This window comes from Scleropages formosus, chromosome 15 (assembly GCF_900964775.1).
Source record: "Scleropages formosus chromosome 15, fSclFor1.1, whole genome shotgun sequence".
Taxonomy (NCBI): Eukaryota; Metazoa; Chordata; class Actinopteri; order Osteoglossiformes; family Osteoglossidae; genus Scleropages; species Scleropages formosus.
The window spans coordinates 19,928,093-19,942,654 of NC_041820.1; the positions used below are offsets into that span (position 1 = coordinate 19,928,093).

The window sequence follows — 14,562 nt, forward strand, 5'->3', positions numbered from 1 at the left end:
ATGATTCAGCTGTCCTTCAAAGTCTATTGAAATATTATTTATAAAGCAAATAAAAAAATAATGGACTGAACCATGTAAGAGTTTTTTGCAAATCTGGTTTTTCACATGAATTCTTGCTGAATTTATCAACACCTACTCTGATACGGGATCAGGTAGTCCCTGGATACATGTGTATAGGGTACTCAGTCACAAAATGTAAAATGTGATAGTTTGCAACAGAAATACAGATAATTCTATGCCTATGAAAAGAACTAGTTCTAATAACCACAAAAGTGTTGATGTTTTTCTGCAAAACACAAAATTCACATTTTTAAACACCTTACCCCATAAACACCTTTGGAGGTAGGAGCTCTCAATCTACCATTAAAAAAAAAAAAAAAAAAAAAACACTAAATTTATAAAAAATTAAAAATACTAAATGAAACCCTCCCTGCAGAAGGACAAAGTTATATTTTGCATATCTGCTGTGGCAAAACATGATTTATAGTTTAACACACTGCAAAAAAAATTATGGAGTCAAACTGAAACCCAATGAAGTGAAAAGCTGAAACCTGACACATTAAAGCTGCTACCCATTAGTTCCCCGAATACTGTTCATGCCCATACATAATGTTGTTTGCCCATTAATAATAAAGTGGGAATGATTTTAAGTTACAAGGATCAGGATGTATCAGGTCTATTTTCAGTCACCATGCTGAAATTTACAGATAAATGACATTAAAGACATGTAACTGTTGTACACTCTAAAGACTCTTCACCCTTTGTTGTTGAGAGATCACTGGTAGTGGTGTCTTAATTATACAATTATGTGAAACGTATGTACCTAGTAAAGTGTTTTGTGTTTTCAAGCCACTTCTGTCTGTGTGCTGTTCTGATTGTTACAGGAATACATCGCTGATACCTGTTCAGGTAATACACTAGTTTTAAGCTAAACAGAGACCCTGCGGCAGAATGCTGGTGCCAGTGTAGGAACATGAGACCAACTCAGTGAGGACTACAACATGCATGTGGTCTGCTTCATCCAGAGACCTGCAAGACCTCAAAGCCCTATGAAAGACCAGTCAGTCCTCCTAACAAGCCACACTAGTGACAACTGATTATTCCAGCCAGCTCCCACATCAAGGCTATGGCTGGACAAGCTGAACAGTTTGCCCAAATGATACTAAAACAATGGGCAAAAATCACAATAGTTCATGAAAGGCATACAGAAAAGACCAAGGTCATGTTGTAATACTTTAGCTACAAAGGACAAGTGATATGTAGTACAAAATAATTTTGCCTTTAAACAAAAGACATCTTACATCATCAGGTCTTTAACTTTTATTTTATCAGGAACAAAACAAAAAAAGGGAAGTCATGGGAATACACCCTCCTAATATTAATAACCATCAAGCTGAAGGTCTCCTGCCTTCCAAAGCCAGTCTCATACAATCCAAAATATATACATGAAAACTAATTGAATATGGCAATAACAGGACAAGGGGGGAGGAAAAACAAAAAAGTCAGAGGATTCTATACAAATTTTTTTCTACTCTTAGTACTGTGTCAAATACAAAAAAAGACCATGATAAATATGCCTTTTTTTTTTTTTTAAACCTGGTGGAACTAAATAGATCTCTTTTTTGGGGAATGACAGAAAAACTAAAATCAGGACCCTAAAAATCATTAATGCAGACTGTCAATGACAACTGAAAAGTTGAAAAATGTTATAGGAAATGTGATCAAAAAAAAAAAAAACCTAAAATAAAAAAGGTATACGTTTAAACCCCTCAATCTTAGCAGCACTCTGATTTTCTACGAGAAGCCCTCTATCCCAGACAACAAAGGGCTGCTCCTTTACAACTGTGTTATACTTTTTGGTTTGAGTCCAAGTACAGGTATCACCAGGAGTCCCTTTGAATGTTCACGGGAAGTTATGCCACAAGCCTCCTCCTACAGCACCTTGCTGATTGTATACAAACCCCGGCATTTGTCACCAAACCAGTGGATGCACAGGCCAAGCAACTAGCATCCCAGTTAAACCAAAATGCTGCAGATATAGCTGGGAGGACAGAGGCAGCACGGGTGAGTGCAGTCCAAGACGAGTGGGTTGATTAGAGGGAGAGGTGAGCATGGCAGCTGTGGTTTTTTCCAGCACCTTCTCTTGGTCACTGGGTGGCTTTGGTCTTCTTACTTTTGCTCTTCTTGTCCTTCTTCTTGAGGCCATCTATGTGTGCCCTCAACAGGTTTGAATAGGCCTGGGCAAATTGTGGGAGGAGACCAGTTCATACAATTTTAAAAAGATTTCAACCATGAGTCAAGGCTGAGCAGACTATACCTGGTCAAAATAACCTCTGCAGTCAAAACTAAACCACAAAATGAGCAAGTATTATGCAAGAATTCAAGAAAACTGAAATGATACATTTACAAAAGAATATCTATGTATTTCTTAGATATGATGTTTCAAAAAAAAAAAAGTCCAAATGCTAACAAATTCTTATAAAATTGTTTCATAACAGTATATATGTGAATATAACTTGGGCATCTCTGTGCAACAAGGCAGTGTAAAACTAACATTACATTTCTCATAATTCTCTACATAAACCACACTACCACTCCTCTTTCCACAGCCTACCCTACCATTTTCTCACACTCACCATCTGGAACTTTATTACTTCTTTGGTGCTGACCTGGAATAACAAGACAAGGAAAAGTGGAGAGAGCTTCAGTCAGGCCAACACCTCTGTAATCTATCCAGTGTTAATAAATGAGCCAAATCCAGCAGAGGTGGACTGACCACGGTGCTGATCTTCTTCTTTCCATCAGTGGCTCGGATAAGACACTTGTTGTCCACAGGTTCAAAGGTCTCTGGGTTGCCTTTTCTGGGAACTGGTTTTGTTCTTCCATCATCTGCAGGGAAATATTTAAATGCAAAATAGGCCATCATTTCCAGAAGTTGCGACTACAATGGGTGCGCCCCTTTAAAAGACACACAAGAGTTGGGCAGAACGTACTGTAGGCACTCTGTATGGTCACTAAGAACCGACATCAGCTCTCCATGACATATGTTCAGACCACATCTATCTTTGTACAGGCAAACATCTGAATGAAGGAACCTACACTTCTTTAATGTGATGTAAACACTTCCAGTGGTTCGGCACTTCTGAAACAGCCGTGTCAGCTCAGTCAAGAACTGAAGGAAGACAAAAAACAAAAAGATCTGATTCATGTAACAGCACAAACTGCTACTCAATGTAACAAAGCTTGATAGTTCATGGTTAAACTTAAGCACAGTGTTATTTTAAGTGTGAAAAACAGCATCAATTCCATTTAACCTTTTCTCAGCACAAAGATTATATATCAAAGAAGGTGAAAAAAGCAAGGTAAACATTTGATCTAATAAAATAAAATAAAAAAAACAGGGTAACATCCTTCATAACGTGTATATCTGTCATAATCTCAGACTCATAGCATGATGTTATTTCCCTCTTGAGGGGGAGCCAAGCTCGTGTGGGACTGTGTTCACGTCAGTCACCAACACGCACTCATTCAAACATCCTGCTGCAACCGGAAAACAATTAACACCACCTGGCCAATATTTTAAGGGTTTGCTCTTTAAAGTGAAGTGGGCTTCATCTGAGCTCTAACAATTGAAAAACGATCCGATTCTATACGCAAAGCAAAGGCAGCTCTGACTGCAACAACACGCGGCACACAGCCGCGTAAGTTACGAAACACTTCATTCATATAAGCAACGGGAGGGAAACCGCTAAAACACTTAATGAAATTCGTAAGCAGCAATAAATTAAACTTACCGAGTCATTCTCGAGGAGTACCATCGCTTATCCGCAGCCCAAAACCTTCACAATCCCTTAAATCTGTGGTGAGCAGAAGCCAGACTGATAACTGAAGCACACGTATAGGAACCGGAAGTAAAACCTTCAATGGTGACCTTTCACCTTCGGCCCCGGTCAGCTGACTCCGAGTGCTGATGAGCTCATAGTTCAGGGGTTGTGTTTTCGGTATCTTTAAAAGTAATGTTATCTTGACCAAATCTGAAGTCTTATTGTGTCAAGTATATTTTCCGCCAGACATATTTAGATCGATGATTTTTGGTGGTTTGGGACACATTTTGTTGTCATTAAATCCTTTAATTGTGAATCTGTTTCATATAATTCTGAGAAATAGGATCTGTTACAAAATGAAAATACAAAGTAGCATGCCGTATGTGCAATAAACACTCACATGCATTTACAAAATATGGATATAGTACAATTAGTAACGGTTTCCAGTATGTCATTTCATAAACTAGATAAAGTTAAATCTTTAAAACATTAGCTGAGAGTACAAAGATACGTGGAAGTTCTAGATCTTTCCACTCAAAGTTAAATTTCTGCCTTTCCACATGTTAACTGAAGGGTTTTTTGGAAGGTGTGTATAGTGACGTAGTAAAAATGCAGTTATTGGACAGGACTCTGTCAGGGGCAGCAGTGACAGAGGACGTTTCTCAGAAAGACGGCGGTGTGTCTTGGTCACAGATTGCTGGACGCCAGGCCTGCGAAGGTGCAGTCAGGGTTGTGGCTCAAGTTGGAGAGTTTGACCGCAAACTGGGAGTTCCAGTCCCTTTCAAACACCACCCTCATCTGCTCCCGAAGTGTCCGGCTCATTGACGCTGGGCTCGTACTGTCCTGGGAGACCACCAGCCCTATTCCAGCAGTGGTGTTGAAGTAATCGGCTGACCAGTTAGACGTACCTGAGTATTACAGAATCAAAAGATAATGAAATCAAAAGCCTTCACAATCAAAACTCTTTTCCTTTATGATATTGTTCCATCCACCCATTTTCAGAAACTGCTTATGTACATTACATTTATTCATTTAGTTGACGCTTTTCTCTAAAGCGACTTACAATGTTAGTCTACCTACAATTATTTACCCATTTATATAGCTGGGTAATTTTACTGGAGCAATTTAGGGTGAGTACGTCGGTCAAGGGTACTACAGCTGAAGGTGGGATTCAAACGGGACAGCTGGCAGCATAATGGTTAGCGCTACCAGTGTTGTACTCAAAGGTTGCAGGTTTGATTCCCACCTCTGGAACCTTCACATTGTAAGTTGCTTTGCAAAAAAAAAAAAAAAAAAGTGTGAGATAACTAAATGTAAACCTGCTACCAGCTGTCCCTTTTTAGTATTGGTTTGCAGTCATTAGGTGTAAACAAGTGTACACCTTGCATTGTACTCCAGACTATTGCAAGACAGTCATGCACACCAATGGCAACATAGGTTCAATAATTTACCTGAAATACATGTCTTTGGACAGGGGGTGGAAACATGAATTTGTAGAGGAAATAGTCAGAAACCTAGAGAGACTGTGCAAACCCCACACAGGCAGCCTTAGTGGAACCCGGAGCTAAAGGGCTGGCAATAGCCACTGTGCCACCTTTATAACTTTCTTGCTTACCAATATATGCAACCTTGTCTGTCACCATGTATTTATTGTGGTTCACTCTGGCGTAAGGAATGCTCGACTGGTTCACCACTGGCACAATGTACAGCCTCTGAAGAGAAAGAATTAAAAGAACAGCAGAGATTTCTTTAATAAATTATTTATTGAGCAGATACCTTTGACCATGTTAATTTACACAGATTATGAGTTACATTGGTTATTTAGTGTTACGTTAGAGCGGAGGTCAAGTAGACCCAGTGTGCTGTATGAAGTGATGAGGTTTCAAGAGATGCCTCAGGAGGTAGGGAGGAGATATAATGTGGAGGGAGTTTATTCCAGCTTTCAAGCAAGAGTCAGAATAAGCAATAAATTGTAGCACTTCAGAGAGTAGGCCGCTGGAGGCAGAGCATAGGTAGAGAAAGAGGAGACTCTGGAGCTGCAGCCATATATGTAGCAATCAGTCAAGCTCAAACTCTTGAACTGAATCCAGGCTGCAAAACGAAGCCAGCGGAAAAATGGGAAGCAAATACGGTGAGTGTATCATGAAACTGAATATTTTCAGTTTATATACAGCAGCCTTTTGGATGAATTACAGAGGATATATAACAAATGTGGGAATTCCTGTCTTCAAGGAGTTCAGTATTGAGAACACCAGACAATAAGGCTGAGTGGCATAGCTGATAAGAACACTTAATTTTGCAAATATTGTGGAGGAAGAAGCAGAGGGACAGGGTCAGAGGAGAGATGTGATCATAGTAGGTGAGTGAGTCATCTAGGGCCACTGGGTTTTTTTCACTGTGACATTGGCAGGATTATTTTTTTGAAAAGCAAATTTTATAGAAGAGTAAATAGAACAGTTTATCATGGCAGTGATTTATCCAACAGCAACTAGATACCTGGAGACTAAGGGAAATTAAAGAAAAATCATCACCTGCAAAGAGGAGTTAAGGGTAGCCATCAAAAATTTGAGTACACTTGCTGGAGACTTTTTTTATACAAGGTATTCAGTTAAGGGGGGCGCAGTGGTGCAGTGGGTTTGACCGGGTCCTGCTCTCCGGTGGGTCTGGGGTTCAGGTCCCGCTTGGGGTGGCTTGCGATGGACTGGCGTCCCGTCCTGGGTGTGTCCCCTCCCCCTCCAGCCTTATGCCCTGTGTTGCCGGGTTAGGCTCTGGCACCCCGCATAGGACAAGTGGTTCAGACTGTGTGTGTGTGTGTGTGTGTGTGTGTGTGTGTGTGTGTGTGTGTGTGTGTGTGTGTGTATTTATTTAGGGGGGCACAGCAGCATAGCAGGTTTGGCCAGTGTCTGGTGGGTCTGGGGTTTGAGTCCTGTTTCAGGTGCCTTGTGATTGACTGGCGTCCTGTCCTGGGTGTGTCCCCTCCCCCTCCAGCCTTGTGCCCTGTGTTGCCGGGTTAGGCTTTGGCTTCCCACGACCCCACATGGGACAACTAGTTTCAGACAATGCCTGTGCATGTGTATTCAGTTAACAATTTTGAGCAGCAAATGACCCATTTGCTTTGTTTTCACTCTTCTGCCCAGTTTGTCCCATACAAGTACTGTAATGCTCAGGTTACCCAGGTGTACTCAAACTTTTCACAGGTACTGTATATTTGAGGAACAGATGTAAAGAAATAATATAAGAGGTTCCAGCACTGATCCCTACAGCACATCAGTGGAGACTTCAGTGAGAGAACTTTTATGAAATTATTCATGCCTCATGTTGGTTCAGTATTAACATTCACTGGCAGTCCACTTTTTCAGGTTTAGGTGTTCTCTATATGGACAATATCTTATCTTTAGTATTTAGCATAATTTGTAATTAAATTACGATGTGCAAAGTATTTTTAATTTTATTATAAATCTCACGGTCATTTTTGTAAAATATGGAAAAAAAATCTTAAGTTTCAAAGCATACCACTTCAATGCTGATGTTTTCAGATGGGTATTGCAGATCATTGAGTGACTTCAGGAATGGAAGCATGGCTGGATCAGTATCCCGTCCACAACTGACCAAGAGGCGGATTGGAACCTGCCTCTCAAAAGCTGACTTCTTCAGAGCATCATCGAGTACAGGCCAGTAACTACAAAAAAGATAGAATTAAATCTATGTCAGGATTTGGTTGCAAGACACCACTTTGTTACAAGCTGCCCCAAACATTAATGTAATGCCTTATTTGGCCACAAAAGTTAACATGGGAAGTGCACTCGCACACGCACACATACACACACACACACACACACACACACACCATCTGAAACTACTTGTCCCATACGGGGTCGTGGGGACCCGGAGCCTAACCCGGCAACACAGGGCGTAAGGCTGGAGGGGGAGGTGACACACCCAGGAGGGGACGCTAGTCCATTGCAAGGCACCCCAAGTGGGACTCAAACCCCAGACGCACTGGAGAGCAGCACCCGGTCAAATCCACTGCGCCACTGCACCCCCAACATGGGAAGCATGAATTCTTAGTTCCTGGTCATTAAAATACACTTTCACAGACATCCATCAGAATTTAGACATTGAAAGCTGAGCCTTTTTTTATTTTTATTTAGACACCACAATAAATGCATCGAAATGTTAGTACATTCTAACAGTAAATCCTATTGTAAATACAGCAATTACAGCTAATTTATGTCATGACATTCATCATAGATAATCCAGACCTATAAACACACCCTGTGGCTATATTATCAAAATAATTTCACATTTTGTAGGCTTTGTCAGGCCCACCTCTGAGGCTTTGTAAAGCGGGACGTCGGAAAGTACTCCATTACGGCCACATCGATGAACTGCTCTGCCTCTTTGATCACAGAAAGAATGGCATCCAAATCCCTTGTTCTCCCATTTGGACAGAATGAAGGAGGGGAACCCTGAATCAAGAACAGTTTACATTCACATTACATTCCCATCCAGCTGCAGTACAGAGCAGCACCACTACCATGATAGGATTAAGTACATGTAAAAATACACTGATGTAGCAACAATGCATAATCTGTCCAATTGCTTTATTATAGTCTGTCAGTAAAAATTAAGGAAAAACACAACCTATGCTGTTTTTGTTCTGTTGTAGTCACATATTAAATGTAAATATTTTATAATAAATTCTGCAAATTGGGAAATTACTGAAATGGCATTTTTGGGGCAGGAGTGAAATTAACTGGAAAAGATATACATGCATGTTATTCACTTCTTGCACTTTATGTGCACAACCTTGTTTGTTCGCTCTCTCTGCCCTGTAAGTTTGTGAAAAACATCTACTTAGAGCTCCTCTTTTCTTGGCTGGCAGTAATGTACTATACAGTACAGCTAGACTGAGAAGCAGCTGCGTGAAAACGACAAGAAAGGGAAGTGAATCTGACTCACAGAGATGTAGATCCGACTGGCCACACCACTCACGTTCACCAACAGGGGGTTCTCCCTGTTGATGGAGGTGTCGAAGCTTGGAGGCCAGGGGTCCGGGATGGAGGCATTGACATCACCCATAACCCAGTACGACTGGAATATTTTCTGGAGGTCCTGGGCTAAAAGGGGGCAGTCGTAGATAACTGCGCCAAGCTCCTTAACCTTCATTTGAGGAAAAGTAAATAACTGACATGCCTTCATGAAGCAGCCATCTCGTGTTTTTCTCCAAACTTGCCTGCTTGATTGTGAGGAATTCTAAAAGAAGCTGTCACCTGCGTCAAAGCTCTCCAGTCCATGTTGGCGCTTCCAATGTATATGTGCTTCATGTCTACGACCCAGAGCTTGGTGTGGAGTATTCCCTTTGTCAAACGGCCAAAGTTAACCATCCTTACTTGGACTCCTGCAGAAGGTAATGGAGAAATGACAAAAGGGAATTACAGAACCAATTTGCTGAAAATGATGAAGAAGTCTTTCGGACAACTGATACACCATGAAATGGCGCCTTGCCTTTCGTCTGCAACACATCCAGATCAGTGGAGTCGTGTGCCACAGATGGACTACTGACTGCCACCCGCACAGAGACATTTCTAGAGGGCATCTCCTTAAAGACCTCCAGAATATCTCTGCCCTGTAGCACAAACACAGACACACGCAGGGTAACAAAGACAAAACAGGTGAAACAAGACAATACTTGAGGGATTCAGAAACAGTCTTGGGGCTGCAACGGCAAACTCACGAGCTGGTCAGTGGAAGAGTTGACCCTGATATCAGGGCCTGTTAGCGTCCAGTAGAAAGATGCCACATCAACACTGTTTGTTGCCTTAGCAAGGAGATCTTTCCACACTTTGTACATGGGAAGCCCAAAGGTGGCGTTGTCATCATACTTCATGTACAGAGGAATGCTCTCGGCTAACACCATCCTGGAGAGTTCACAATGAAACCACTGAATGAGCTAAATTTGCGTTAAACTATTAAGTCTCTGTGGTATTTTTTAATAATCTGATACAGCCAATTTCATTCTTCCGAGCTTCAGAGAAATGTCCTGGGAAAATTTCAGGTGACCCAAAAGAAAAAAATTATGTGTACACAAAGGAAACACAAGTCTGATCCTGTTTCCTGCCAACACCTTCTCACCTGCACTGATCATTAGCAAAACATCGCCTCCTGTGCTCATCATCTGTTGGATCCCACTGTCTCTGGATATTGTCTCTGTCTGTGTCACCAAGGTCAGTCAGTTCATGACTGGGTTTATCCACAAGAGAGACGTAGACAATCACCCCCAAGAGGAACGGACACCCCGCGAGCACCGCGTAAAACACGAGTTCCCTCCAATTCTGAAACAGAGCCATTGTTATTAAAAAGTACATCAAATCCGTTGCTATATTTTGTGCATTTGGACAATAAACAGAGAAGCATTTTTCACCTCCGGAGAAGTCTAGAACACACATGGAAGACATCATCCTTACCCAATGGTTGGGAACATAATTGTCATGTAAATTCCTGTACGGAGAGGACATCCTGGGTCTAGCTGTCAAAAAATTAAAACATGCATGAGTATAATAAGCAGCCGAAAAACATTGTGAAAATACTGACGAAGGGTCACATGTAAAACGCCTACAGCCATGTAACTGTTAGCATTCCTAGCTGGTTTTAACCGTCACAAATCAAGAGCAATGCTTTACTAGTAGTTCCAAACAAACAGGAAAAGCATCACAAGCAGATCTGAAAATTTTTTGTAATTGTAACATTTCTAAAAATAAGGCTTACTTGTAATTGTTCAGCCGTTCGTTGGAAATACAAGCAGAGCTTTCACTTGGCCCCAGATCGAGCCCTCAGGGACCCACGCCTCTCGGTTCCCTTTTCTCTGCTTTCTATTCCGTTTTTGTGATGCCCTTAATGTGTAACCGCCAAGGTTCACCTATTCTGAAACTTGTTTGCAGGAGTGCTGCAACAGTTTGTGACTTTCATTATAATAAAATAGCCTGGAATGGCACCATGTTTTGACATCGCATGAGTGCAAATGTATGATTTACCAAAATCCTAGTTTGAAGGAGCATCTTATTGTGTCTGAGGGATCAGTGTTAGGTAGCTGATGTTTTTCATGAGCAGTGTTTTTGTGCACAACCCCTTTAGCAGGCTGTCCTTCTTACTCTTCGTTGGGGGTCATTTGTTGACGACTCGAACCCAGCTGTATGGCCGATGTCTGAAGTCCCTGTCATCCGGCAGGCTGCCACCACACACCCACTGTTTCCCAGGCTGGCATGACCACGTTGGCGGACCAGCTGTCTTTCAAGCGGGCCGCCTCGCTTCTGGCTTCTTCATTCTTCACTGTCAAAAAGATATATTTCTGAATGACAGAAGCAGAGTGACGCATAGCAGGGACAGCATGGTGATAAAGGCAGAGAGACACCAACTACTAGCTAGAATGGGGAAAGACTGACACTGAGACTATCCATATGTTCCATTTTCTTTGCCTCTTTAATCATAAAACATAGATTTTCATCCTCTGTTTAAAGAAAATAAAGGTTTTCCAGTTTTAGTTTACAACTGACAACTTTTCAGAACTTTATTAATGTAATAGTAAAATATGATACTTTTCCTAATTAAAAGCAAACATGCACCCTACTTGAAATTTAAGAATACTCTTTGTGGTGATGCCATCAGGTTAACGACACTCAGCAATAATAAGTCCATCCTTTCATATGCTGAGGTGAACACTTTGGGTAAATAGCTGACAGGTGAACCAGGTGTTTCCAAATACACCACCACATCACAATCGATAAATAATAAAGACACCTCAGATGGAAATATAATGGGTAAAAAATTTTTCAGTCTAAGAAAGACTTTGCTTATTTATTTAATTTTCTTCGACCGCTCATCAGTTGCGAGTTTTCGGTGGTTCTGAGCTCATCCCAGAGACAGTGCACAAGGGAGGGTACACCCTGAATCCCTGAATGGTTTATATTTTCATCTTTTATCAGTTTGAAACAAAAAAATTCAGACTACTTTAAAATGACTGAAAATATAAAACACACCACCTTCACAGAATTCTATGAAATGTTAAAAATCTAGTTTGAAATTACACACTTTTATTTTGTTTTAAAGGCCCATACTATATTTTTTCTGGTGGTTTGGGGGCTATTGAAATGCAAAGTTATTTTTAGACATGTAAATCCCAACAAAGACATTTGACACACATTGGAAAATACAGTTTTACTTTGCAGTCCACTCGCTAAGTGCAGTACTTAGTTTTAGCCACGAGGTGCAGCCACGTGAAAGAACAACTTTCTCTGGCCCTTTTTCACGTGACAACCAAACCAGTACAGCACAGTAGTTTTAAACGCGTTCAACTTTCTCTGTATAGTGTTCTGCGTAACTTTTTGTGAGTTCATTTGTCCGTTTCATGAAGAACTACGTCTTTCCTCACTACGGGTAGGGGGTGTCACGAAAAAATGCAACCCCTCTCGCCGCTACTGCTTGCAAATAAAAAGACGCAGAGAGATACGGCATATACCGTTGGACAGAGGAAGGAACACCCCATCAAACGAGATATGAACGGCCACTGCCGGTTCAGCCTCAGCGAGCTGGCACCGTTGCAAAAATGTCCCTTATTTGGCTCGTTATGGAGTTGCCGCACGTTACGCTATATGTCATCACGTTCGAACTACGTCATAGCGTTGACCTCAGCACGTCAGCTCGTCGCTAGAGAGCCGTGCTATCGGACAGGTATCGCGCCGGCAGGAAAACGACGGACACCAGCGAAGCAAGACACCGGCTCAGCGACAGCGTGCGCGGGAGGCTGCAAAATCGCCTCAGGCGGCCTTGGAGCCTCAATCGTCGACTTCTCGCGCACCCGACATCGCCGTGCAGCACGAGCCTATAGCATACGTGGATGCAGCAGCGACCGACTTGAATAATTTGGCCGAGTGGGTCGGGACGTAGTTCAGACATGCAGCATGCCATGGGCATAGCTATCATCATCATGCACCCGTGATTTTTTTTTTTTTTTTAATTTTTCCGTTTGTTTAAAAGGTAACAACGTCGTATATAAATATAGCATGATGAAAGTTAGGATGTAAAGATCTACATTTTACAAATATCACAATATGCAACGTGACATGTAACATGTCATGATATGCAACTACTCTGAAAATCGTTTTCTTTCAATTATAAATATAAAACACGGTGGACAGCAGTTTTTTTTTTTAATCTTGTGGCCAGAATTGAAAGGTACAATTTTCCAACCACCCAACGTCAGCGGCCGCTTGTCCCGAGCGGGGTCGCGGCGAGCCGGGGTCCATCGCAGGGCACCCGGGGCGGGACTCGAGACCCGGACCCGCCGCCCTCTGGGAGGCACAATTTTCTTACAAGGGAAATCAGTTTGTGGGTTGATTGCAGTACCTCATATCCACCACAAGATGGCACACAAACTGTTTTTCCCCTGTGAATGGCCTGTTTCGAGACTAAACATTCGTTTTCAGCATCACTCCGTAGGCTCAAACTTCCCTTTTTGTTTGTTCGTGGGCGTTTTAAAAGAAAATGTTGTCGCAGTACTGACATTTATGTATCATCATTTAGTACAGTCCTTGGTTCTAGGAGCACAGTGGAAATGACACACTAAGACTATTCCGTTGTACTTCTGTACATTTAGGGTAAACAGGGTAAACAGATTCCTGCAGTATAACCACATACCAGATCCCTTGTATGTTTTAATGACCTTTTATACCCCTTCTGTGTTTTTATATTGTGGGTGTTGCTCCACTTATTTCTGTTCATTTACTTGTGTACAAAATCTGACAAAGTAAATGGATCTTGCAGGTTCTTTTGTGGGGGGTTATTGCAAAGTACTTGCATTGGATATATAAAAAAGGGTTTTTTTCATGTTTTCCCTTAGTATGGTATGGGGTATTTGTTAAATTTGAATATCTTGTAACTAAATTCTGAGTTGCTACTAGCCCTGCAAAACTGTACAAGAATGCAGTGTAGCATCAGCTAAACAGGACCTACAGAAAAAATATTACTAATACAGGACCATGAATTAAAGTGTTGTTGTTCTCATACAGTCTTGCAGTCTGGATTCCTTGAACAATGTCCTATTTTAAGATGCTAATTTCCCTCATAAAAAAAGGCTTTATTGTTAAATTGACTGAAAGAATAGGATAGAAGACGACATTTGATTGTCTGAGAAAACTTTCAGTTAAGCGGGCTATTGAAGAAAGAATTAGAAACCGTTTCTCTGACGCTGCTTTCTTATTTTGTCTCGGTCTGCCTTGTATTTAGGTTATCGACTATAAGTATAACCGATCGTAACTTTTCGATACTAATATGATATCTGACCATATTTCACCCATTTACATGTATTCATTTAGCAGAAAATTTTCTCCAAAGCGACGTACATCTCAGAAAATACAATGTGTTCATTACATTAGCAGAAAGAGACTTAGATGCAGACGCGTGATTCTTAAGTGCAGTTACGTTTCTTTCCACCATATCATATGAATCAGTGTTCATCACGAGTAGCTGCATGAAACTTTGATCCGAATATCGACGATTCCTGATCACCCTTCCTAATAATATATATTTTTTAATATATAAACATTTACGTTACATTACAGGAGTAGCTGCAGGAAGGATTAACCCTAACAGGCATGATCTCATATGGTTATTTATGAATAATAAAAATGCCTTAATTTGAAAATGAAGACACAACTGATATTTGCTCTCCTGCGATGGACCA

The 14,562-nt window shown here is 41.3% G+C and overlaps 2 protein-coding genes across 2 annotated transcripts; both read right to left on the reverse strand.

Moving 5' to 3' along the window:
* Positions 1-1,305: 1,305 nt before the first annotated feature.
* Positions 1,306-3,916, reverse strand: srp14 (signal recognition particle 14). The gene is made up of 5 exons (XM_018727502.2): positions 3,795-3,916; positions 3,100-3,172; positions 2,777-2,889; positions 2,637-2,669; positions 1,306-2,237 (listed from the first exon to the last, which is right to left on the reverse strand). Exons 1-5 carry the CDS (start codon positions 3,816-3,818, stop codon positions 2,148-2,150), a joined length of 333 nt encoding a protein of 110 aa, XP_018583018.1. The 5' UTR covers positions 3,819-3,916; the 3' UTR covers positions 1,306-2,147.
* A 406-nt stretch (positions 3,917-4,322) lies between these two features.
* Positions 4,323-12,421, reverse strand: pld4 (phospholipase D family member 4). Its single transcript, XM_029258673.1, has 12 exons — positions 12,340-12,421; positions 10,976-11,153; positions 10,292-10,353; positions 9,960-10,159; positions 9,562-9,745; positions 9,333-9,453; positions 9,098-9,225; positions 8,787-8,987; positions 8,154-8,293; positions 7,338-7,503; positions 5,440-5,536; positions 4,323-4,732 (listed from the first exon to the last, which is right to left on the reverse strand). Exons 3-12 carry the CDS (start codon positions 10,340-10,342, stop codon positions 4,512-4,514), a joined length of 1,509 nt encoding a protein of 502 aa, XP_029114506.1. The 5' UTR covers positions 10,343-10,353; positions 10,976-11,153; positions 12,340-12,421; the 3' UTR covers positions 4,323-4,511.
* Between the last annotated feature and the right edge of the window lie 2,141 nt (positions 12,422-14,562).

What these genes read in the sequence shown, in the direction of transcription:
- pld4 (XM_029258673.1), bottom strand. Translation starts at nt 10,342, where the DNA reads ATGTCCTCTCCGTACAGGAATTTACATGACAATTATGTTCCCAACCAT. An exon ending in ACTGGAGAGCTTTGACGCAG is followed by an intron (nt 8,988 to 9,097) that starts GTGACAGCTTCT and finishes CCTCAAATGAAG; the next exon opens with GTTAAGGAGCTTGGCGCAGT. An exon ending in CGCTTTACAAAGCCTCAGAG is followed by an intron (nt 7,504 to 8,153) that starts GTGGGCCTGACA and finishes TCTTTTTTGTAG; the next exon opens with TTACTGGCCTGTACTCGATG.
- srp14 (XM_018727502.2), bottom strand. Translation starts at nt 3,818, where the DNA reads ATGGTACTCCTCGAGAATGACTCG. An exon ending in TACTCCTCGAGAATGACTCG is followed by an intron (nt 3,173 to 3,794) that starts GTAAGTTTAATT and finishes GTCTTCCTTCAG; the next exon opens with TTCTTGACTGAGCTGACACG. An exon ending in AGAAGAAGATCAGCACCGTG is followed by an intron (nt 2,670 to 2,776) that starts GTCAGTCCACCT and finishes TTGTTATTCCAG; the next exon opens with GTCAGCACCAAAGAAGTAAT.